Source organism: Equus przewalskii, chromosome 21 (assembly GCF_037783145.1).
Source record: "Equus przewalskii isolate Varuska chromosome 21, EquPr2, whole genome shotgun sequence".
Classification (NCBI taxonomy): domain Eukaryota; kingdom Metazoa; phylum Chordata; class Mammalia; order Perissodactyla; family Equidae; genus Equus; species Equus przewalskii.
The window spans coordinates 4,544,998-4,569,899 of NC_091851.1; the positions used below are offsets into that span (position 1 = coordinate 4,544,998).

The 24,902-nt window shown below is 38.6% G+C and overlaps 1 protein-coding gene across 14 annotated transcripts in view; it reads left to right on the plus strand.

Annotated features, from left to right (window-relative positions):
• RALGAPA2 (Ral GTPase activating protein catalytic subunit alpha 2) overlaps positions 1-24,902 on the plus strand; it is a 323,319-nt gene that overhangs the window by 159,158 nt on the left and 139,259 nt on the right. For all 14 annotated transcript variants that reach the window (XM_070588734.1, XM_070588729.1, XM_070588728.1 and 11 more), the window contains 3 exons: positions 18,371-18,499; positions 23,602-23,730; positions 24,586-24,644. In XM_070588734.1, the coding sequence (XP_070444835.1) occupies positions 18,371-18,499; positions 23,602-23,730; positions 24,586-24,644 (317 nt within the window). The remainder of the gene's footprint in view (positions 1-18,370; positions 18,500-23,601; positions 23,731-24,585; positions 24,645-24,902) is intronic.

A 24,902-nucleotide genomic window follows, 5' to 3' on the forward strand; every position in this document is an offset into this window, starting at 1 on the left:
TTCACTCCCATTTTACACATCATGAAATTGCTGCTCAGGAGACAAAAGTATCTGCCCAAGATCAGAGAACAAATTAATGGTATCTTTTAGGAGTCTTATCTCCACATCCCTCCTCTTCCTGCTTCATCATTCTCCCCAATATCTGCCTGAAAGCAACTCTGTTTAAAGAAAAAAAGAAGGTACTTTTTAAGCCCCCAAAATGAATTTCACTATGTGTAAATTAAAAATGAAAATGTTAAAGAGGTATTCCTAGAATTTGAAGCAGTGAGCCATTTGTCGACTCTAGAGGTCGATTAGTTCTTCTAGACGTCTGATTCCTTACCTTTGCCTCTTTCCTTCCTGCTATGGTGGGCTTCGAGTGTAATGGGCTCTCCATCATAGGATTAGCAGGCCAGGTGATGGCTCAGGTTTGTCAAAACTGCTGCTTTGTTAGTGGTTCTGGCCTGAGGTTTCACTGGAAGTAGGCTGACAGAGCTGGTTCCCTTTGGGATTTTTCTCTTAAATTTCAGCCATTCTTGGGAGCTCTTTGTCCAAACACAAATTAAATTACAAAAAAGAAGAAGTTGTAATTCTGTTGCCCAAACAGAGACTAAAAACATTATCTGTCGGGACTCCTCTGTGTATCTTATCCAGACCTCCATTCCACATTGGTGGGATGGTCTCTAGACTCCTAGAATTAGATGACCACTGGATTGCCCTCCTTTTTTTAATTTTTTTACAGAACACAAAAATGTTGGAAGCTTCAGTTTTGCTTGTACGTGCTGAGAGAATAATTTTACATATAAGGAAACAAACTAGGGAGCATGCATTTTGTGTTATCCTAGAATGAAAAGAATGAGTATAATCATATTCCAAAATTCCTTTCTTTTCTGGTGTGAGAATGCACCAGAAGACATGGGAAGCTCCAACAGAAGTAGTTTTTCCTCTTTAACCTGCCCCTGGTCATAGGCTAGGAAACAGCCCAGCAGAACTCAGAGCCACCAAGTGAGAAGGAAACAGTTTTGGTTTTTTATTTTTTTTTTTTAACTTTCAGGTGTACATCGTAATATATTTCGAATTCTGTGTAGATTACATCATGTTCACCACCCAAAAATTAATTATAATCCATCACCACACATGTGAGCCTAATCACCCCTTTACCCTCCCCCATCCACCCTTCCCCTATGGTAACCACCAATCCAATCTCTGTTGCTATGTGTTTGTTTGTTTTTGTTTTTATCTTCTACTTATGAGTGAGATCGTATGGTATTTGACTCTCTCCCTCTGACTTATTTCACTTAGCATATACCCTCAAGGTCCATCCATGTTGTCACAAATTTCTGGATTTCATCATTTCTTATGGCTGAGTGGTATTCCATTGTGTATATATACCACATCTTCTTTATCCATCCCTCCCTTGATGGGCACCTAGGTTGCTTCCAGTTCTCGGCTATTGTGAATAATGCTGCAATGAACATAGGGGTGTATGTATCTTTATGCATTTATGTTTTCAAGTTCTTTGGATAAATACCCAGCAGTGGAATAACTGTATCATATAGTAGATCTATTTTTAATTTTCTGAGGATACTGCTTTCCGTATTGGCTGCACCAGTTTGCACTCCCACCAGCAATGTACGAGGGTTCCCTTCTCTCCACATCCTCTCCAACACTTGTTGTTTCCTGTCTTGTTAATTATAGCCATTCTGACTGGCGTGAGGTGATATCTCATTGTAATTTTGATTTGCATTTCCCTGATACCTAATGATGTTGAACATCTTTTCATGTGCCTGTTGGCCGTCGATCTATCTTCTTTGGAGAAATGTCTGTTCAAATCTTTTACCCATTTTTTAATTGGGTAGTTGGGTTTTTTGTTGTTGAGATGTATAAGTTATTTGTATATTTTGGATATTAAGACCTTGTCTGATATATGGTTTGCAAATGTCTGCTCCCAATTGTTAGGTTGTCTTTTTGTTTTGTTGATGGTTTCCTTTGCTGTGCAGAAGCTTTTTAGTTTGATGTAGTCCCATTTGTTCATTTTTTCTTTTGTTTCCCTTGCCCGGTCAGACATAGTACTTGAAAATATGCTGCTAAGACCAATGTCAAAGAGTACACTGCCTATGTTTTTTTCTATAAGTTTCATGGTTTTGGGTCTTACATTCAAGTCTTTAATCCATTTTGAGTTGATTTTTTTGCATGGTGTAAGGGAATTATCTACTTTCATTCTTTTGCATCTGGCTGTCCAGTTTTCCCAACACCATTTATTGAAGAGACTCTCCTTTCTCCATTGTATGCTCTTGGCTCCCTTATCGAATATTAGCTGTCCATAAATGTGTGGGTTTATTTCTGGGCTCTCGATTCTGTTCCCTTGATCTGTGTGTCTGTTTTTGTGCCAGTACCGTGCTGTTTTGGTTACTCTAGCTTTGTAGTATATTTTGAAATCAGGGAGTGTGATACCTCCAGCTTTGTTCTTTTTCCTCAGGAATCCTTTGGCTATTCCGGGTCTTTTGTTGTTCCATATAAATTTTAGGATTCCTTGTTCTATTTCTGTGAAAAATGTTTTTGGAACTTTGATAGGGATGGCATTGAATCTATAGATTGCTTTAGGAAGTATGAACATTTTAGCGATGTTAATTCTTCCAATCCAAGAGCATGGGATATCTTTCTATTTCTTTGTGTCTTCTTTACTCTCTTTCAACAATGTTTTATAGTTTTCAGTGTACAGATCTTTCACTTCTTTGGTTAAGTTTATTCCTATGTATTTTATTCCTTTTGTTGCAATTGTAAATGGGATTGTATTCTTAATTTCTCTTTCTGCTACTTCATGGTTAGTGTATAGAAACACAACCGATTTTTTCTATGTTGATTTTGTATCCTGCAGCTTGCCTGTATTCATTTATTATTTCTAAAAGATTTTTACTGGATTCTTTAGGGTTTTCTATATATAAAATCATGTTGCCTGCCAATAGTGACAGTTTCACTTCTTCTTTTCCAATGTGGATCCCTTTTACTTCTTTGTCTTGCCTGATTGCTCTGGCTAGGACTTCCAATACTCTGTTAAATAAGAGTGGTGACAGAGGGCATCCTTGTCTGGTTCCTGTTCTTACAGGAATAGCTTTCAGCTTTTCTCCATTGAGAATGATATTTGCTGTGGGTTTGTCATATATGGTCGTTATTATGTTGAGGTATTTTCCTTCTATACCCATTTTATTTAGAGTTTTTATCATAAATAGATGCTATATCTTGTCAAATGCTTTCTCTGCATCTATTGAGATGATCATGTGATTTTTATTCTTCATTTTGTTAGTGTGGTGTATCACGTTGATAGATTTTTCGATGTTGAGCCATCTGTGCATTCCTGGAATAAAACCCACTTGATCATGATGTATGATCTTTTTAATGTATTCTTGTATTTGATTTGCTAGTATTTTGTTGAGGATTTTTGTATCAATGTTCATGCTGATATTGGCCTGTACTTTTCTTTTTTTGTGTTGTCCTTGTCTGGTTTTGGTATCAGGATAATGTTGGCTTCGTAGAATGTGTTAGGAAGCCTCCCCTCCTCTTCGATTTTTTGGAAGAGTTTGAGAAGTATAGGTATTACATCTTCTTTGAATGTTTTGTAGAATTCACCAAGGAAGTCATCTGGTCCTGGACTTTTATTTTTGGGGAGATTTTTGACTGCTGTTTTGATCTCCTTACTGTTATTAGTCTATTGAAATTTTCTGTTTCTTCTTGGTCCAGTTTTGGAAGGTTGTGTGATTCTAAGAATTCATCCATTTGGTTGGTGTACAGCTTTTCATAGTATTCTCTTATAATCTTTTGTACTTCTAAAGTGTCTGTTGTAATTTCTCCTCTTTCATTTCTGGCTATTTATTTGAGGCTTTTCTCTTTTTTTCTTGGTGAGTCTAGCTAAGGGTTTGTCAATTTTGTTTATCTTTTCAAAGGATCAGCTCTTGGTTTCATTAATTGTTTCTATTGTATTTTTAGTCTCTATTTCATTTATTTCTGCTGATTTTTATTATTTCCTTCCCTCTGCTGATTTTGGGCTTCGTTTGTTCTTCTTTTTCCAGTTACTTTAGATACACTGTTAGATTATTTATTTGGGATTTTTCTTCTTTGTTGAGGTAGGCCTGAATTACTATCAACTTCCCTCTTAGAACCACCTTTGCTGTATCCCATAGATTTTGGCATGTCACATTTTCATTTTCATTTGTCTCCAAGTCTTCTTTGGTTTCTCCTTTGATTTCTTCATTGACCCAATCATTGTTCAGTAGCATTTTGTTTAATCTTCACATTTTTGTGGCTTTTCTGATTTTCTTCCTGTAGTTGATTTCTAGTTTCATACTTTTGTGGTTGGAAAACATGCATGGTATTATTTCGATCTTCTTAAATTTATTGAGACTTGTTTTGTGGCCTAATATGTGATCACTCCTGGAGACTGTTCCATGTGCATTTGAAAAGAAGGTGTATTCTGCAGTTTTTGGATGGAATGTTCCATATATATCTACTAAGTCCATCTGGTCTAAGGTGTCATTTAAACCCAGTGTTTCCTTATTGACCTTCTGTTTGGATGATCTATCCATTGGTGTAAGTGGTGTGTTAAAGTTTCCTATTATTATTGTGTTACTGTCTATTTCTCATTTTATGTCTGTTAATAATTGCTTCATATATTTATATGCTTCTATGTTGGGTGCATAGATATTTACAAGTGTTATATTTTCTTGTTGCATTGTTCCCTTTATAATTATGTAGTCCCTGTCTTTGTCTCTTGTTGCAGTTTTTGTTTTAAAGTCTATTTTGTCTGATATAAGTATTGCTATCCCTGCTTTCTTTTCTTTGCCATTTGCATGGAGTATCTTTTTCCATCCTTTCACTTTCGGTTTGTGAATGTCTTTAGGTGTGAATTGTGTCTCTTATATGCAGCATATACGTGGGTCTTGTTTTTTTTATCCAACTGGCCACTCTGTGCCTTTTGAATGGAGCATTTAGTCCATTGACGTTTAAAGTAGCTATTGATAAATATGTGTTTATTGCTATTCTGTTACTTTTTTTTCTAGGTGTTTTAGTAGTTCTTCTCTGTTCCTTTCTTTTTGTCTTCCTCTCTTCCCTTGTGATTTGATGGCTTTCTTTAATAATATGTTTAATTTCTTTCCTCTTACTTATTTGTTTATTTATTATAGATTTCTGGTTTGTGATTACCATGAGGTTCCTCTATAATATTCTACGTATATAGCAACCTATATTGAGTTCATAGTCTCTCTAGCTTGACCTCTTTCTAAAATCTTTACTTTTTCACTCCCCTCCTCCCACATTTTATGTTTTTGAAATCATATCTAATCTCTTGTTTTGTGTGTCTATCTATTACCCTCTTATCATTGAAATAGGTAATTTTAGTACTTTTGTGTTTTAACCTTCATATTATCTTCATAGGTGGGTGATCTGCTACCTTCACTATATTTCTACCTTTGCCAGTGATTTTATTGCCTGTTGTGTTTTTTTTTTTTTTGATAATTTACTTATCCCTATTTGTGGTCATCTCTTTCCCACTTAAAGAAGTCCCTTCAGCATTTCTTGTAGAACTGATTTCTTGGTGATAAGCTCCTTTAATTTTTGCTTGTCTGGGAAGCTCTTTGTCTCTGCTTCCATTCTGAATGATAACCTTGCTGGATAGAGTATTCTTGGCTGTAGGTTTTTTCCTTTAAGCACTTTAAATATGTCATGCCATTCTCGTCTAGCCTGTTGGGTTTCAGCTGAGAAGCCTGCTGATAGCCTTATGGGCTTTCCTTTGTGTCACTTATTGCCTTTCTCTTGCCAGTTTTAGGATTCTCTCTTTATCTTTAATTTTGGACATTTTAATTATAATGTGTCTTGGTGTTGGCCTATTTGGGCTTATCTTGTTTGGAGCTCTCTGTGCTTCCTGTACTTGGATGTCTGTTTCCTTCCTTATGTTAGGAAAGTTTTAAGATATTATTTCTTCACATAGGTTTTCTGCCCCTTTGTCTCTCTCTTCTCTTTCTTGGACACCTATAAAATGAATGTTAGTGTGCTTGATATTGTCCCAGAGTTCCCTTAGACTGTTCTCATTCTTTTTTCTTTTTTCTGTTCAGCTTGAGTGATTTCCTCTAGCTCGCTGATCTGTTCTTCTGTATCATCTACTCTGCTATTGGGTCCCTCTAGTGAATTTTTCCTTTCAAGTATTGTATTCTTCATTTCTGATTGGTTCTTTTTTATATTTTCCAATTCTTTGTTGACATTCTCACTGTGTTCATCCAGTCTTCTCCCAATATCAGTGAGCATCCTTGTGAGTTTTTGTTTGAACTCTTTGTCATGTAGATTTCTTATTTCTGTTTCATTTAGTTCTTTTTCTGGGGTTTTGTCCTGTTCCCTTGCTTGAATGTATTCCTCTGTCTCCTCATTATGCCTCTTTCTCTGTGCTTATATCTATGTATTAGGTGGGTTAGCTATGTCTCCTGATCTTGGACAAGTGGCCTTATGTAAGAGATGCCTTTTGAGGCCCAGCAGTGTGCTTCCGTCTTATCATCAGTCCAGATGATCCAGAAGTGACCCCTGTTTGGGCTACTTGTGTCCTTCTACTGTGGCAGGGTTGCTCTTACTACAGGTACCCAGGGAGTCTAGTCTTTCCCTCCCTGGCCAGCTATTTGTAAATGTGATTTGGGGAGCCTCAGCACCATTGGCTGCAAGGTCTAGTCTCACACTCCTGTTGCAATTTTCCTGTTAATTGGGTAGGTATCCAATGTAGCTGGTTGCTATGCTCAGGGGCTTATATTTTCTGTAGGCCTCAGGCCTGCAAGGCTGTTGTCAGTTCTCTTAGGAGCACAGCTAAGTGGGGCTGGCCCTAGGCATGGGAACACCCAATTGTTTCAGGCTTTGGAAGGTGGGTCTGATCCTTTTTATGGCTATTTTTGAAGCACAGGTCTTCTGCCCCACCCCCCACAGGGCCACACACAACATTAATGCAGTCCTGGTCTGTGCACACTTCCCAACCTCCTGGAGTGTACCCCATTGCAGGGACCCCCACCTCTCCACCAATGCCCCCCACAGTTCACCTGGTCCTCACACAGGCCATGCCCCTCAGAGGTAGACACATTTGCCTGCCTGTAGAAGATCAGGGCACCCAGTGCATGCAGGACGACAAGTAGCCTGAGTGCTTGCTGTTGGGTGGGGCCAGTCCCTAGGGTGGGCTGCCTGTTCTGGCTGAACTGGATTAAATCTGGACTCTAGTGGGAGTGGCAGACCCCTGGGCTAACAGGCCAGGGGAACAACTTCAATGCCGTCTGCCAGGGTTTATGGCAGCATGGCTGTATTAGGTGACAACAATGGCCACCACCAATGTCTCAGTCTCCAGAGAGGTCTCACTGCTCACTGATATGCACCCAGAGCCTACCAGGTGAGTCTCTTTACCAAAGGACTGTCAGCTTTCTGTCTGATGATTTTAGGTTGCTCTCTGAGACAGGTGAGTTTGTCCATGGGCCCTTTAAGACCCAGGTTTTTTTGGCTTTTGTCTGATAGCTTTTCTAGGGGTGTCCCCGCTGCAGTTAATAGCTGGCAAAGCCGGGTAGTAGGAGCCTCGTCTCAGTTGTGCTGACTCTGAAGGATGCTTATAGCGGTAACGGGACCCCAGCTCAGAACCTCACTCCTCTAGGGAGGGCTGTGTACCTTAGGGTGGCTCCCACTTGGCTGGCTGTGAAGCTTCACAGCTGGAGAAGGTGGCTTTTTTTCTCTCCAGAAGGAATTTTTGCCTCTTCTGCCTCAGTCAGGACCGTCCCTTGTTGTGGGGGTTCTTTTTATCCAGTTTTCAGTTTTCTTTCCAGGGTAATTTTTCCAAAAATAGTTGTAACCTGTTTGTGTTTGTGGGAGGAGGTGAGTTCAGAGTCTGCTTATGCTGCAATCTTGATGAGATCTCCCAGGAAACGGTTTTAATTGCATCGGATGCTAGTCTTTAACAGCGTCAGAAGCCCTCAGTCTTAGCAGAGCTGAGGCTACCAGTAAGGGACCATAGAAGCCACAAATGGTATGTGTTCTCTGGTGTTCATTTTGAGGGAAAAATAAAAGTCCTGATTTCTTGTTGGAATCCTGGGAAATGTCTTGGCGTTTTCCCATAGAAGCCTTCAAACTACCACCCTCCCACAGCTGTGCCTGCACAAACACACAGACACAGACACAAACACAGACGTTCTGTGCAGCAGTTTCCTAAGAAGAATACTTTGGTGGGAGGCTCAGGGATTTTTTTGAAGATAGCATTTATGACCTAGTTCCTGCATGTAATAATATTTCTGTGAGAGTAAGAGTTATATGTTATTTTGGAAGCTCGTTCTTAAGCCATGGCAGTCATTTATTGACTTCACTTGAAAGTGTAGCTTTAAAAAGTATTATTTGCATTTTTAAGTGAACATTAGGCAAAGTGAATGAGATGAAAGAGTAATTTACACTTCAGAGATAAGTAACATCCTCAGGATGGTGCTTTGCTCTATATATGAGGCCGTTATTCACAAATGTCAAATGGTGCTCCATTGACCCTGAGTTAACGTTTCTCTTTCTATAAGAAGAGGAGCACATCTGGGTTTCTGTCCAAACCTTATGGCAATTTCTGGCCTTGATTAATCTCCTACTTTGTGTCTATAAAATGAAAATATTGAATGATGATCTCTTAGATCTTCTCTAAGTTTTCATAGTTCCAAAGAACCAAATTAAATACCCTCGTTACCCACATTCATTAGAGGTGTGTTTTTCCTTCTAAGTTTCTATACTTCATTCTAAGGTAACACAAGTGTGCAGTCGGATCCTGATCTGAGTTCCAGCACGAGTGAGAGTGAGATGATTATTCTGTTTTGCATCACTGATGTTGATTAAACATTCACTGCGCCTTGCAGCCACTGTGTTGGGCAGCACCTGAGTATGTTAAACCTATGGTTTTATCCAAGAATTTCTTTTCAATATTCTAAGAAGAATGTATTTCTAACTGATGCATTCCTGAGACAGGACGAACAATAATCCTGGGGACGGTATGGCTGCCTGTCTCTTTAGTACCTATGTTAATTATATGTGTGCATATTTTACTCATTGCAGTAATTCCTATCTTAGTGATATTGCTTGCATGATTGATTATGCACTGTAAGCGCATTTATAACCATTCTGTTATCTGTGATGGCAGTGACTTTCTGCTTTTGCTTCTGCTCCAGAACAGTGTAAAAGCAGTAGAGGGGTCGGGTGGAGGAGAGAGTGGAAAGACTTGATTCAGTTTAGCTCTTCTGAAACCGGCAGCTGGTTGCCTCAGGAAAAACAGATTTTAGTATCCTCCTATCCTACCCTATCTACCCCGCGCCCCAGCCCCTTGTAAATTCTTAGGATGTACAAATGCCTTTCTGTGTAGTCTTGTGTCTCTCAGCTTTGGCCATCAGGTTTGGTCCTCTTTCAGAGTGCTCTGCAAGCACTTTACACACCCCTGAGTCTGATGCAGCCTCAACACTCCCACTGTCATCACTTACCAGTAGTAACTAGTTGAAGCCCTCATTTGCCAGATCTCATTGCGAGTGGTTAATAACTGCTCTAGAGCATCTGCATCAACCTCATTAAGCCAGCCTGCTGTACAAACTGTAATGTTGTGGATTTGAGGCTTATCAGGGTCACGACTAAGACAGTCCTTATATAGGCTGTGGTGTCTTCACTGATTGGTGCAGCTGGTTAAGTCACTTCTCTCTAGGACCCTCCAACAGTTTCCCTTGTCTTATGAAATCATAAATGTGGCAGAACTTCCTGATAGCTTTGCCATCTCCCTGTCAGTCTCCCAAGTGAGCTGTGAAATACGTATTATAGGAAGCATACATGAAAGCAGCCCCTTGTGATCTGTGGGCTGCAAGCAGCGTGTTGTATTGGTCTGAGTAAAGGGACTTTATGTTTTGTTTACATTGCTGTGGACTTCGGGCTGAGGGGATGAGCCAGTTCATGTGATGGAGGGTAAGTTCTTTCTCATAGTACCCTGAGCATCCTCAATAGAAAGCACTAATTCGCTGATCTCCAAAAATATTTTGAGAAAATGTTGCTCTGGGTTTGGATGCCACATCATAGGCTCTGGCTTTCTTACCACCAAAGAAACAACAGGCATTTCCATTTTAAACTTCCACATTCTCCTGAAGATCAGGAACAAGATGTGGATGTCCGTTCTCACTGCTTCTAATCAGTGGTGTACTGGAGATTCTAGCCAGGGCAGTTAGGTAAGAAAATGACAGAAAATGCATCCAGACTGGAATGAAAAAAGGAAAGCTATCTATATTCACAGATGACATAGTATTGTATAGAGAAAACCCTAAGGAACACACACCACACACAAAAAACCCTATTAGAACAAATAAATGAATTCAGCAAAGTTGCAGGATACAAGGTCTATATACAAAAATCAACTGCATTTTCATATGCCACAATGTACAATTTGAAAATGAAATTAGGAAAACAGTTCCATTTACAGTAGCATCAGAAAGAGCAAAATATTTAGGAATAAATATAACCAAGGAAGTATAAGATGTGTACACTGAAAACCACAAAACATTTCTATAAAAAATTAAAGAAGACTTAAATAAGAAAATATCCCATATTCCATCGATTGGAATACTTAGTACTGTTAAGATGGCAATACTCCCCAAGCTGATCCACAAATTCAACACAATCCCTATGAAAATTCCAGTTGTCTTTTTCACAGAAATGGAAAAGCTGATCCTAAAGTTCACATGCCAATTGCAAGGGACCTCAAGTAGCCAAAACAATCTTGAAAAAGAAGAGCAAAGTCAGAGGACTTCCAGTTTCCTATTTCAAAACTTACTACAAAGGTACAGTAATCAAAACAGCATGGTACTGGTAAAAGACTTGACATAGAGATTAATGGGATAGAATTGGGAGTCCAGAAATAAACCCATACGTCTGTGGTTAACTGATTTTCAACAAGGGTGCTGGGATAATTCAGTGGGGAAGAAGTAGTCTCTGCAACAAGTGGTGCTGGGACAACTGGATATCCACATGCAAAAGGATGAAGTTGGATTCCTACCTCACACTGTATACAAGAATTGAGTCAAAATGGATCATAGACCTAAATGTCCGAGCTAAAATAATAAAACTTATAGGAGTAAATTGTTGTGACCTTGGATTTTGCAGTGGATTCTTAAAAATGACACCAAAGCACAAGCAACAAAATAAAAAAATGGACAAATTTTACTTAATTAAAATTAAAATCTTTTATGCATCAAAGGACACTATCAAGTGTATGAAAAGACAACCCACAAGATAGTAGAAAATATTTGCAAATCATATATCTGATAAAGTCCGTGCCCAGAATATATAGAGAAGTTTCACAACTTAACAACAAAAAGACAAACAGCCCAATTTAAAAATGGGTGAAGGACTTAGACATTTCTCCAAATAAGATATAATAATGGCCAATAAACACATGAAAAGATGCTCAGCGTCCTTAGTCACCAGGGAACTACAAATCAAAGCCACAGTGAAATACCACTTCATACTCAGTAGGATGACTATAATAATACTTTTAAAAAAACAGAAAACGTTGAAGAAGAAAGAGACATTGGAACCTTCGTATGTTACTGGTGAGAATCTAAAATGGTAAGGCCACTCTGGAAAGCAGTTTTGCCCTTCCTCAAAAGTTAAACATAGAATTACCTTATGAACCAGCAATTCCACTCCTAGGTATATACCCAAAAGAATTGTCAACAGGTATTCAAATGAAAACTTGTACACAGATTTCCGTAGTGATAGCATTTACAGTTGCCAAAAGGTAGAAACAACCTAAATGTCCATCAAATGATGAAAGGATAAATAAAAATGTGGTATATCAATACAAAGGAATATTATTTGGTCATAAAAAGGAATAACGTATTGCTACATGCTGCATTGCTACATGCTGCAACAGGGGTGAACCTTGAAAACATGCTAAGTGAAAGAAGCCAGATTAAAAAAACTCCACATATTGTATGACTCCATATTCTGAAATGCCCAATATATGTATATTCATAGAGACAGAAAGTAGATTAGTGGTTGCCTGGGGAAGGGGAATGGAGAATGACTGCTAACTGGCAGAGAATTCCATTGAGGGGTAATGAAAATGTTCTCAGATTATGGTGCTAGTGCACAATTCTGTGAATATACTAAAAGCTACTGAGTTGTACACTTTAAAGGGTGAATTTTATTATGTGTAAATTATATCTCAGTAAAACTGTTACAAACAACAAAAAGAAAAAGAAACAGTTAAGACAACCTGGTGACATATCAACTCTAGCACAAAGTAAAATTCATTTAGTGTTTCTTAAAATCAATCAATCCATCTCTACTTTTCCTGAAGCAGTCAGACAGTCTTCATCAGTTTAAAGGCCAGCAGAGTTTTTCCTCACAGATGAGGGATTAATTGTAAAGCAATCGTAAGAAATATTCATCACTCTTCTTTAGGGCTTGAAGATTGGAGCGACTTTGCTGCCATCTGCCCCCTTGTTCTGTCACTCTTGAATCCTGATCCTGCGGATAGTCGAAGCAGCTCCTGTGACCATTAGAAGTTTGTTTTACGTTTCTCACTCCCTTTCTCCTTTGCACACTGCTGTCAAGGAAACTCAGTGTCTTCTCGATGGCATTTTTTGCAGTGAGAAGTACTAGGTGGTTTTATTTTTCAAGCCACAGAACCCAGTTACTCTGTCTTGTCATATTTCTCCTGGTCTTGGTAACATAGTTACAGCCACAGAAGTCACATTTGTCCAGCACTTAGAAAAATCTCACCTTTTTCTCCAAACAGATTATACCATACTTGGCCATTTTAACAGACAGTGTATAGCAAATACCACATATTCCTTGGCTCAGATCTTGACAGTAATTTTTAGCTTTGTCCTGCAGTGTTTTTATTTCCAGTGACTTTCTGGAAGTGCAATGCTGGTGACATGATCTGCTGTGCTTTCTCTTAAAGGCCATAATCATAAAGCCTTTATTTTTATCAACAAACATCCTACCTGAACCAATGTAGAGCATGAAGAGGCCAGGTAGCAGCTTGTGGTATGTAAAGGATGTCTTTGTGCACCGGGATAAAGGAGCAAAGACCCACTAGCGGAAACGAGAGGACCAGGCCTTGGGACTTTGAGGGCTCTTCAGATCTGTTCTTCTGGTAACTGAAACTTTTTTGTCACTCAGCATTTCTGCACTTTGTCAATAAGGTGATAATTGATACAAATCTGCCCTCAATCAAGGTAGTACAGGATTGTGGCTGTCTTTTTAATTGTTAAAGAAAGCTTAAATTATATCCCGTTTTGGTGTTAAAGGTGTCCCGTTGCATTCAAGTTTTTTGATAATCAGTAATTCCACTTGAGTGTGGAATGAGTTGTACCTTTTTATTAACTAGCTTAATGGGACAGCCAGATCTGAATGCTCCCCATTTTACCAAATAAAAGAGTATCTTACAGGATTTTCTGATAAAAGACAGGTATCTTCTTTGAAAAATAGTGATGGAGTCATTAATGGTGTAGTGTTTTAGTTTTCTTAAAGTAAAAAGAGGAGTTCAATGATTTTGCATAGACAGGTTTTGTTTCTTAACAATTCTATTTGGCCTCCTGGAAGGTCTGAATGACTTTAGGTGGAATAACCGGATCTGTTTGCTCCTGAGGAGCAGGCGTGAGTCCGCTAAGGAAAGGCAGGAGACAGATGGCCGGCTATTGTGTTACAACCATCATCTGCTGGGCCGTGAGCAAATATTAAGTGAATAATATATACGTAATTGGTGTGAAAGTACAGTTGCAACATTTCTAATTCCGTTTGGAGGATGGCTACTTCTTGAACATTTGTATTTCAAAGAATAGTATATTAAAATGTTTTTGTTTACAGGGTTAATCCATTTTAAACAGCTTTAGAGTGAGCATTTTCCCCCATTTTTGACACCACTGTGCAATATTTTGAATTGAAATGGCCTGTAATGGCCCTTTTTTTATTTTCCATAACAACACGAGCTCTAAATTATAGCTGTGCAATTATGTAAACAATGGAAATGCTTCCAGAATGAATCCTTCCTTTTAAATTTTCATTTTGTGTAATTGTTGGAAGGTTTGGAGCCATAATAAACAAAATTATTTTACACATTTATCGTTCTAAAGGTCAATTATAAGAGAACTAAAGAAACAACACTATGCAAAATGAATAAACCAATTTCTATTGCCATCACCATATGTTTTTCTTATCACTTATGGTTTTTCCAGTTGCTGTGTACATAGCATTCAATTAAAGCGATTCATTTACCAGCCTGAATGCGGTTCATGTTTATAGAACTATGCTTTGGAGGAGAGGAGACAACACGCCTCTGTTTGAATTACCTGATTTTTGTAAGATCAGTGAGAAGAGACAGATGTTCCCACTAGTTACTTTCTCATAAACCTGAATCTTCTGATAAGCTGCAAATTTGCAATTATCATCTCACAATCTAGTTTTCACACTCAATGTGTAGCATGTGTGTGGACTTTTAACCGAAATAAAGAGGAAAAATACTAGTTTGGTGGTCTGTTCACTATATTACAACATTTTGCAGAATGAATTTTATTTCCTTTGAACAAAAGCCTGTGAAAGAGTTTTGTCTGTGCTTCATGCTGGTCAGTTTTCAAGAATAAACTTAATTATTATTTTAGAGCCCGTTTTTCGTTGAGCTTATTGTTTAGCTTATTGTTTTTAGACTGTTTAGAGTGTGGAAAAGAAAGTAATTTTTGCTACCACACTCACTTATTTGGGGTAAATTCTAGAACTCTTTAGAGGAATGAGACCTAGAAAATGCAAAAAGATCATTTTCCTGTTTTTATTTCATTATTTACCTTATAAATTATACGCACTTTGACTAATCTCTGTAATTCTTTGCTAAGGATGTTATTTGAGAGCATTAATTTCTAGAGTTTTTTAACTTCTAGGGTAATGTAATATGAGAGGCTTATTGTGCCACCTTTGAAATGTCTTAAAATGCTGTTTCTGTAGAGCAGCAAAATAATAGTTCACTGAATTCTAAGTATACCTACAAAATAAATTCTAGAAAGTAAAATTCTTCAGAATCTTCCCTTTTTTGAAAAAAATTTTTTTACTTGTCACTCTGATTATTTCCGTATGGCTCTTTTAAGTTTACTAAGGCAAGTGTTCACATCTACTATCCGCTAGATACAACTTTGTAAGAGGGAATTACCCCAGTTTATGGAGGAGGAATGTGGAGCTCTAGGCATGACATGTTCTGCCGCAATCACACACTCTAGGCCTTGGAACCAGGCCTTGTGGTCCCAGTTTTAGAGTTCTATTCACCACACCAGTGTTTGAGTATAGGGATGTTTCCTGGTGGTCACAATGGAGGCAGCACTGAATGGCATCTAATCACACGGTGGGAACGATGACCCTTTCTCATCTCTGCCAGTCCTCGTGACCCTCAGCAGGTGGGCTGGAGCAGGTATAGAACTTCTGTCACACCATCCTGTGGATGCAAACTGCCGTTTTTTACAAGGAGAGCCTCCATCAGACAGTGATATTTAGCAAAAATTCAGTAGGCTTGGTTTACCATTATTGTATTGATTTAAGGGTTTTCTATTTATGACACAGGTTACGTGTTTTCCAGAATAATCTTATTTAAGTTCAAAAAAGTGAGTTGCTTCGAAGACCAAATAATGTTCACTTTGGATGTGGATATGACAAAAAGTATGAGAGTTGTACATGAATAATTGATGTTTTAGAAGCACCATCTTGGCCTGTCTATATAGAAAATCCTGGGACTGTGAAGAAAATTTCAGAGTCTCAAGATTTTTATTTTTCCAGAGATTCCAGTTATAGCTGTGATCTTAATGTATCGAGGAGAAAGTGGAAGAAGGATTCTACTAGAAAAGCGTGGAGGACTTTGTAGATGTCCTTCTATTGGGAATATGCAACTGCTCTCTTTGGAGCACCATGCAGTTATTCCTAATTTTAAAATGTTATCAGAAAGATATAATCTTTGGGTTGTTCCTTTTCAGTGTGGATGAGCAAAATAAGCAGGCATATGGCCATAATTTGGCTGACTGGGCATATATTTCCCTCTTTAACCCCCACATTAACCCTACCCCAGTGCTGTCTTTAACTGGCGACAACGGAACAGGCCCCGTTATCCTCGGGGCTCTGTCTTACGTGGGTGGCAGGGTAGGGTAGGCTAGCCATCTGTTATTTTGCCCTCTCTTTCCAATCTTCTTACCCATAGAAACAGGTTCCGTTGAAGTGACTGGCTGAGATCCAGGGGGTGGGGAGCTGTGTGACTTTATCTCGGCTACAACTACACGCATTTCTGCTATCTTTAGCATCAGTGGCAACTTAGTAATTTTTTGTGAATGCTCCATTTACAGATCGTTGCCTTTACACACATATGAATCTTAGGAAGCAAAATGAATTTTGTTTACAAATTCCAGCTTTAGCTTCTTAAAGTATTTAGTGTATAATTCTATAAACTTATCACAGGAAAACATTTTTAAATTAAAACTCTAAATTCCAGTGGTGAAAATGGCTTATTTGATTTACGTATGTGCTAAAGATTTTAAAAATCTACAGAGTTCAAGGCTTAGTTCCTCATCTCAACAGATGGAATTAACACAAACATAACCAAGTTAACATCATGGTTGTTTGTGTTATTAATCTTCAAATGCATGGCATTCTGCTACCTTGCTAGCCAGGTTTGCCCAAATCCTTTCATTGCAGCATATGTCAACAGAAATGCACTTCCATCTGCTGCCGGATAGCTTGGTGCCTGATATTCCGAGACAAGGCCCAGCACAATGCGTACCTCTGTGAGTAATTACAGGTGTGTGGTGAGGAGCCCAGGGCATTAATCAGAGGCTTAATTATGAAAAAGGTGGATCTTTTGTTCCACTCTTGGAGCATGAGTTTACCACACACTTTCTAAACTGCAGCATCCATCTGCTCACCCCCTCAGAGTGTTTGCCTTGGCTGATATGGACCCTAAAGTGTATCAAAGGATGTCATTAAAGCAGGTTTAAACATTAACTTGGAAGAAGCATGGTTAGGGTTTTCTTTACTTTTTTCCTTCCTTCCTTTTATCTGTCTGTCTATTTATGTGTCATTTATTTTTGCTATAGGAAAAAATCTGCTGAAATTCTAACTTCAAATTAGTACTTGCTAAACTATTTACCATGTATGAGCTCTAGCAGAGTAAGCATTGTACAGTCATTTTAAGGTTATAAACAATACGACTTGTGGAAACTAAATGAGGAAAAAAATAAGTCTTTACTTAGAAAAAAATGTTTTGTGAACACACAAAATTTTTCTTTTAGGATTAAAAGTTGTTAAGTGAGGTTACTTTTATTATGATCTTAACACGTTAGAATTCAGCGTGTTGCTACTACTTTGCTCTAATTTAATGAAATTAAATTGGGATTATTTTAAAGGATTTTCCAAATAGCCACACTGAAATCTGAGAAAAGAAACCAGATTTCTTTTTGCATTTTGCTTCTTCCTCATATTTTGAGACTAACTATATGTTGTGTAACCACAAGTCACATACTAACGTACCTCAGTATGTTTGATTAATGTGCGTGGCCTAGAACTGCATAAAAGAAATTTGTGGTTTTCTTAATAATCCCCCTTGCACACACACTAACACAGATGGCTTCAGAGATGTGGCCTGGCCATGAACACTGTCCAGTAGTGGAGCTCTGGTCTGCCACAAGCTGGAATGAGTTTACTGCCTCAGAACAAAGCCGGTGGGCAGGGGCCAGCCAGCCACTCACCAGTAAGAAGCCATTACAGACACAGGAACACCAGGTGTCTGAGCAGTTGATGATCTTCATGCTGTACCTTGTGCAAACGGTGACGGCTACACTTTATACTTGCACCTCATGATCACACTCAGAGCCACACCAACTGCCTGACCTTAGAGTATGAGCAGTCACCTTACCGTGGCACTCCATACATTCCTGTTGTTTAATACAGGGAATCACCCAAAAAGTGAAAGTCCTCATCTGTTTGTCTACTTTAAGTTTTTTTAATGTAACGGTATGCTTTAACTTTTGAAAATTGAAAGTTATAGATGTTTAGAGGTTTTATTTATATATCTACCTCAATTCTTGTAGCTTGTCCAAGAGGCTCACCTTTAGGTGGAAGATGGAAGAAGTGTCTAGTCCCAGTGCCATGATTTGGATTTTGGACAAGTTGTCTTATAGTTTAGTGTCGCCGTTATCTACCCTGTAAAATGGGTACATTAGTACCCCTTTCACTGAAAACTTTCTGTCCTCTGTGTTCTCTTAGACTATCGTACAGTAGTCATATGTATAGGCAAACTGACTACTTTGGAATTTTGGTCCTGAAAATTACACTTGTGTTTTCTTATCTTCCCTTTTAGGATATCTTAAATACCATTGTAAGGCACTGTCCACCCCGCTTTTTCTCCCTGGGTTTGCCTGGCTTCTCAATGCTGGTGGGGGACTTCATCACGGCCGCTGCCAGGGTCCTCAGTACAGACATGCTGGCGGTGAGTATGACAATGCTCAACATCCAAACTCCCAGGAGGCTTCACAGGCACTAACAAGGTTCAGATTTCTCCACTCTTAACAGGTGTTGACTCATTAGTGCAATGTGAAACTGGGCTCTCGGGTAGATGCCCTGGCAGCTGATGTGTGAAATTGTAGGATAAGATGACACACTCGTATTGGAAAGGCGTTTCATCAAAAGGCCAGAGTGTGAGAAATCATATCCTCACTAATATTTCAGCACATTTACACAGTCAGAAGCAGGACTTGTCTCTTAGAATCTTATTAGCATTTTCCAGTAAATGGTGGCATAGATGCCTGTAGTAAAGAGAGAATTTTAAGTGTACATTATCAATGAGGTTTTCTTTTTATTATTAAGTCTTGGTTATTGTAAGTCTAATGGAAAATACTTCTTAAAATGTTAGAACACTAAAATTTTAACAAGAAAATGAAAATATATTTTCTTAATAATGTGCAATAAAACTGGCAGAATTCTTATTCTAAAAATTAGAAGCAAATAGAGTGTTAGGGCTACAAAAAACATTTATTTGTAATCTCTGCATTTACCTCCACTATTAGGGCAATGTCCTAATGCCTTCTGAGAATACTCTTATACTTTTAAATTTAAAGGGCCTTTCCTGTTTGTGTTCTGTACAGCCATTATTTGCTCAGGCTCATCTTTTTCCTCTTCAAATGGTATAAATAAAATTAGCTTTACCATTTGCCAGGGCCTTGTATTGAAATCAATATGAGTATCTAGCTACCTAAATTTTGTTTGACACATTGTTACGTTTTAGTTCTGCTTATTTCTTTGGTGCCGGGTATATTCAAACTCTAACCCTGAATTTTAAATTAAATTGTTTTTTAATATTTTGTATAGCTGGTATTTCATGCTGGTATTTTCAAGCACTCATTTTTCCTTGTAAGGATAAATTAAAAAACAAAGGGAAAGGAAAAGAGGAGCAAAAGGGAAGCATGAGAGAAGAAAAGGAAAGTAGAAGAAATATGTTGAATTTGTTCAGCTGTTTTTTTGGTAGAGGATATGACAACTTTCATATTTCATTATTTCTGAAAAATATTTTAGGATAATCATTACCAACGAACTTTCAAATTTATTTTTAACCATTCAAAACAACATTGAGAAAACTTACAGGATGCAGGAAGGAAAGTCATACTTCTTTACTGAAATTTTCTTTACTCGCTATGAGAGTTTCCTGTGAAAATGTTGGCACCTTTTCTAGAGATAATATCATGTGTGGTGGTCATCCTCTATGAAAATTTATCTTTTGGCTAGATGAGCTATTAAAGGAGCCTTCCGAAACATTTTTTAAAAAGGGAGAGAAAAAATATTAAAATGTGAATGTCAGAGTTACAGAAGGGAACAGTGACTCTTTGAATTACTTTGAGTTACTCTTTTACTGTAAACTTGAGGTTTAAAATTATAGGAGAACTGGTGAGAGGTGTTTCGGTAGGGCATATCTGCTCAGTCAAAATTTTTGGTTAATGCAAGTTAATCACAAGTTTGGAGTGCCCCTTCTATATAGATCTGCCCTGCTGAGGCAACGAGGGAAAGAGAAATGCAGGCACAAGTAACCAAAAGATGGGTAGGAGCTTGTGCTCAGGAGACATTGTAGTAGCCAAAAACTGGAACCACTCCAAATGTCCGTCAATAATAGAACAGGTAAATTGTGGTGTTCACATAAGATAGAGTATTACAGATAATTCCCTTCCTGTTCCTGACCCTGTAGCTCCATAGAGTCAGACCTGGGTTGAATCCCATCATTGCTTTGTACTATCCTTGGACGATTATATATCCTTGGGCAATATACTTAAGCATGCAGGCCTCATTTTCCTGTCTGTTAATTGGGGCTCACAATAGGCTCAGTGCTTAGGCAAAAATATTATCTAGATTTACTCCATTCTTTGAATAAAGCTGTGTAACAACTCTTTATTTTATTTAAGAGCTAATGTTTGCATCCAGTTATTATATAGTCTCACATTCAATCTAAAAGTCCACAGTGCAAGCCAAGTCACAGGCTACATCGTAGTTCAAGTCCACTCAGGGAGACGAACCCCAGCGAAGTCTAAACCAAGACTGTCTAGTGGGTGAAGGACAGCAGTTAGTGAGGACTGACAAAGCAAGGTGTGTTGTAGAAACATTTACCATGGACCTACTATGTGCCGGATCCGTGCCCTCAAGGAATCAGACATGTAAACTAGTGTTACTGTTTGCACATAAGTTTCTAGCGGCCACAATAGAATCACATCCAGAACCCAGAGGAGCACCAAAATAGGAGTAGTTAATTCTGCTTGGTGAGAGGTGGAAGGGAAGACACACGTTAGAAAAGTCTTCCTGGAGGAAGTGATGTTGAAGCAGAGAAAGGTGATCAGGATTCACTCAGTAAATAAGGACAGCAGCAGCCACCCCTTATCTCAGGGCAGTGTTTATTGAGCATCCAATGGGGTAGAGAAGTGATAAAGACTGTCTAACCCCTTCGCCTCACAGGGGACACAAACATTAAATGAATATTTAATGTATCAGGAAGTGACAAATGCAAAGAAAAAACCCAAAGCAGGGATGCTGAGAACACGAGGTGGAATGACACAGTGCCTTGAATTTGCTTTAAAATATTGAAAGTGGAAACTTTTAAGTGAATATTTAATGTTGGAATGAAAAAGTGAAAAGGAGATAGATGAGGCAAGAGTGGTAAAATCGTGAATCTAGGTGTTGCATACTGTATATGGATATAACCTTCTTTCTACTTTTATGTTTAAAGTTTTTCTTAAAAATAAAAGTAAAGGCAGCAGATGAGAGGACAGAATGATGGAGGTGAAGTAGTGTTACACAGAATTACAGAGCTCCGTGGTAAGGTGGAGCTGTCAGTATGAGATGCCTACTTGACCCCGTAGTGGAGACGTCAAACAAGCAGCTGGATCTACAAATACGGACTTCAGGAAGGAAGTCTGGGCTAGAGAGAGATGCCGGCGAGTCTGCAGCCTGTAGGAGGCTTTTAAATCCATGGATCTGGATATCCCTTGGGAGTGAGTATAGATTTAAGAGAGAAGAGGGCAAAGAACTATGCCCAGCATCCCAGAGTTTAGATCCTGAGGGAAATGAGAAGTTCCAGCACAGAGACCATCAGATCTCCTTGAGAACCAAGAAAGGTGTCCCAGATGCCAAAAGATTAACGTGTTCCCAGGTACAAGAGAGCCATCAGCTGCATCCAGTGCCACCAAGGGGTCAAGTGAGATAAGGCCTGGATGGTGACCACTGGGTTTTGCATTGTGGAAGTCATGTAACAAGAAATTCTTTACTCACTAACTGACTTTGGCAAATCCTAACATTTTGCTGTAGTAGTTTCAAATCTTTATATTTAAAAAACTAAGTAAAGCATTAAAAATATAGTGACTTCATCCCTGATGCCATTGCCCCATTTGGAGCTGTCATCACTCTTGCCTAGACTATACATCAGTGACTGCCTGATACTCTTCTCTCCCTGAGAGCATCCATTTGCACCACACCGCTGCTGGGGTTAGGAGTCTGACAGCATCACTCCTCAGGCAGAATGAGATGAGGACTGTGCCATGTGGCCTGTGGGTCTTTCCAAGGTGGCCCCTTTCTCAGACTCCTCCTACTACAGCTTTCCCAGTTCCTGTATGCACACTCACATGTTCTCTGGGCTCTGTGTACGTGGTACCTTTTACAGCTCCACAGGTGCCCTGGGTGCCTTTGTCTTTTCTATTCCCACTGTCTTCATCATGCCTCTTGCCTCCTCAACTTACTCCCTAGCTCTCCACCTGCCTAGCTGACTCCTACTCTGCCAGATGACTCTTCATAATAGTCTGTTTTAGTGTTTACAAACCATCTGAACACAACAAATCATTGCCTCGCTTGGGTTCCCATAGAATATCTCTCTCTGTGTTTTATATTGCCTTTTATTTATGTGGTTCTGGTGAGACTAAGCGAGGTAAAAAATGAATCTACTGGGATCTCGTCATATCATCAGTATGTGGCTCTCATAGCACATGTTCCATTTAATTGTACATAACTATTTGCCTCTTCTCCCCAACCCCACACACCAGCTGTCATCTCTCTGAGGGAGGGAAGCTCTCTGTCATTTCATACCCCAAGTGCTTAACAGTACAGGCCCAGTGTGGACTCTGGAGTTAGATGGCCTCAGTTCAAATCAGGGTCTGTCACTTGAAAAGCTACTTAATTTCTCTGAGCCTTAGTTTTCTTACCTGTAAAATGGAAATAATAATAGTATCCACTTCATTGGCTTGTTGAGGGCATTCTGTGAGAAAATGCTTGTATAGCACTTGGAACAATGCCTAGCACAGAGTGAGAAGTCCTTAAGTGTTAGCTGCCATTGTTGTAATTATTAGGTACAGTAGATAGAGGGATGGATGGACAGGCGAGTGGGTGGATACACATACCTTTGTAGTCCTGGTGCCCGCCCCCATTCTTGGGTAATCATAGCTGCTAGTAAGTGGTGGCTGAATTGAAATCTAGTGAAGTGCCTCCTTTAATATATACCTAATTCCAGCAATGGACAAACAAGTGATTTTGTATCTCAGTAGATGTCAAATGCTATGTTATTTTGCAAAGTAGTTCTTGGTGAAACAGAACATATGGTAGCTGGTGTTTTCTCTTCTTCTCTACTTTCTGATAGTTAGCCCCAACCCCTCTTCCTTATAAATTTTCATTAACTCTCTTCACAGTAAAAACAATATTAAGTTGATATCACTTACCCTGTTTTGTCAAGAAGATTGACTAAAAAAAAAAGGTAAAACACTCATGACTGAATTATTTGCTTTTCTGACTCTAAATGAATCTGCAGACCAGTTTTCACAATGCTTGTTTATATCCAAGTATAGTGATCTTTTCCATTCCTTGGAAATTTGCTTTTTTCGTTTAGGAAAACCTCTCGCTTAAATATTCACCTAGTGGAAAATAACCAGGCATAGTCTGATATTTCTTAGCTAGGATAAGATAGTTATAAAGATTCTCTCTCAAAATCGTGAAAAAGTAAAACATGTTGTCACTTATCTAAAGTTTCTAACTTTCAAAAAGAAAAATGTGTTTTACTTTTTTTGTGTGCAGGCGCCTCGTTCAGAAGCTCTCACCATTCTTGGTTCTCTTGTCTGCTTTCCAAATGCCTACCGGGAGATCCCTCTACTGCAGTCAGTGCCAGAGGTTAATGAAGTCATTACAGGAGCCAAAGATGTCAAGGTACATGATGTTTTGACTGAATCTCAAGCTTAGCGTTTTATACCTCTAGCTATGTGGTTCTCTCTTCCATTATTATACATTGATCTACTAATCCCTGAAAGTTTTGCTATATCATTTAATGTTTCAATGGTTGTTTTTTCAGAAGGCTGTTTTAGGGGGATTAAATATATTAGACTCAGAGCATATTGCCATTATAACTGATAGGTTCCTTGAGTGTTTTTTATTAGATCTGTTTGTCATGCTTACAGATCATAATTATGTAATGAATCCTTCTTTGTAATAATTTTATTAATTATGCTGCATTAGTGCATTAGTTGAATTTATGAGAAATAATTGAAATAAGCTAACTATTCAAGCCCATTGTTGGCCTGATTAAATACTACTAATAATTTGAAATTCCACATTATTCCTTGGAGAATAAAAGTAAGCATTTCTTCTCTTCTCAACTGACTTTGGGGCAAACAAAAATGTTTTTCAAATCCTGGAATCAATCAGCCTACCTGTAGTAGGTGGTTACATTATGTGATTCAGGGTACAATAGATAGTCCAATTGAAGTAAAAGGAAACTGAGATTTTCCTATCTGGAAGCCTCACTTGCTTTGCTAGGTTTTTCTTGTATCCAAGAAGCTCTCTTTTCTAGGCCGGCTTCATTGCCCAGGGCGGCCCGCCTGAGACCACCTTCGTCATGCTGTTCCTCCGAGCCTTCTGTTTCCTTCCCCCCAGGTTCTCCCCGAGGGAGCCTCTCAGAGCTCCTTGGTCCTTCACTAGCTCCTGACTGCCTGGAACACGGTCAGAAACATGTGGGAAATCAACTGTGAAACAAAGTTTTTATTTTACTTAATTTTGTGTTTTTAGCATTACCTCATAAATATTTTACTGAAGAATGCCACAGAGGAACCAAATGAATGTGCAAGGTAAATGTTGAATAAAAGGTAAACTGTTTTAGAATTTTAAGACACACATTTATGTGTAAACAGTCAATGTTAAAAAACACTTATTCTTCCACATTACTCTTAGACATACTAAAAAGTATACTAAGAATTATGTCAGGAAGATGTTGTACTTTATTTTTTAAAAAGGTGTCGTTATTAAGTAAATATAGTAAGATGCAGAAGATTATACGTAGTATGCTACCTTTAATGTAAGAAAAAGCAAGATTAAGAATGTATTCA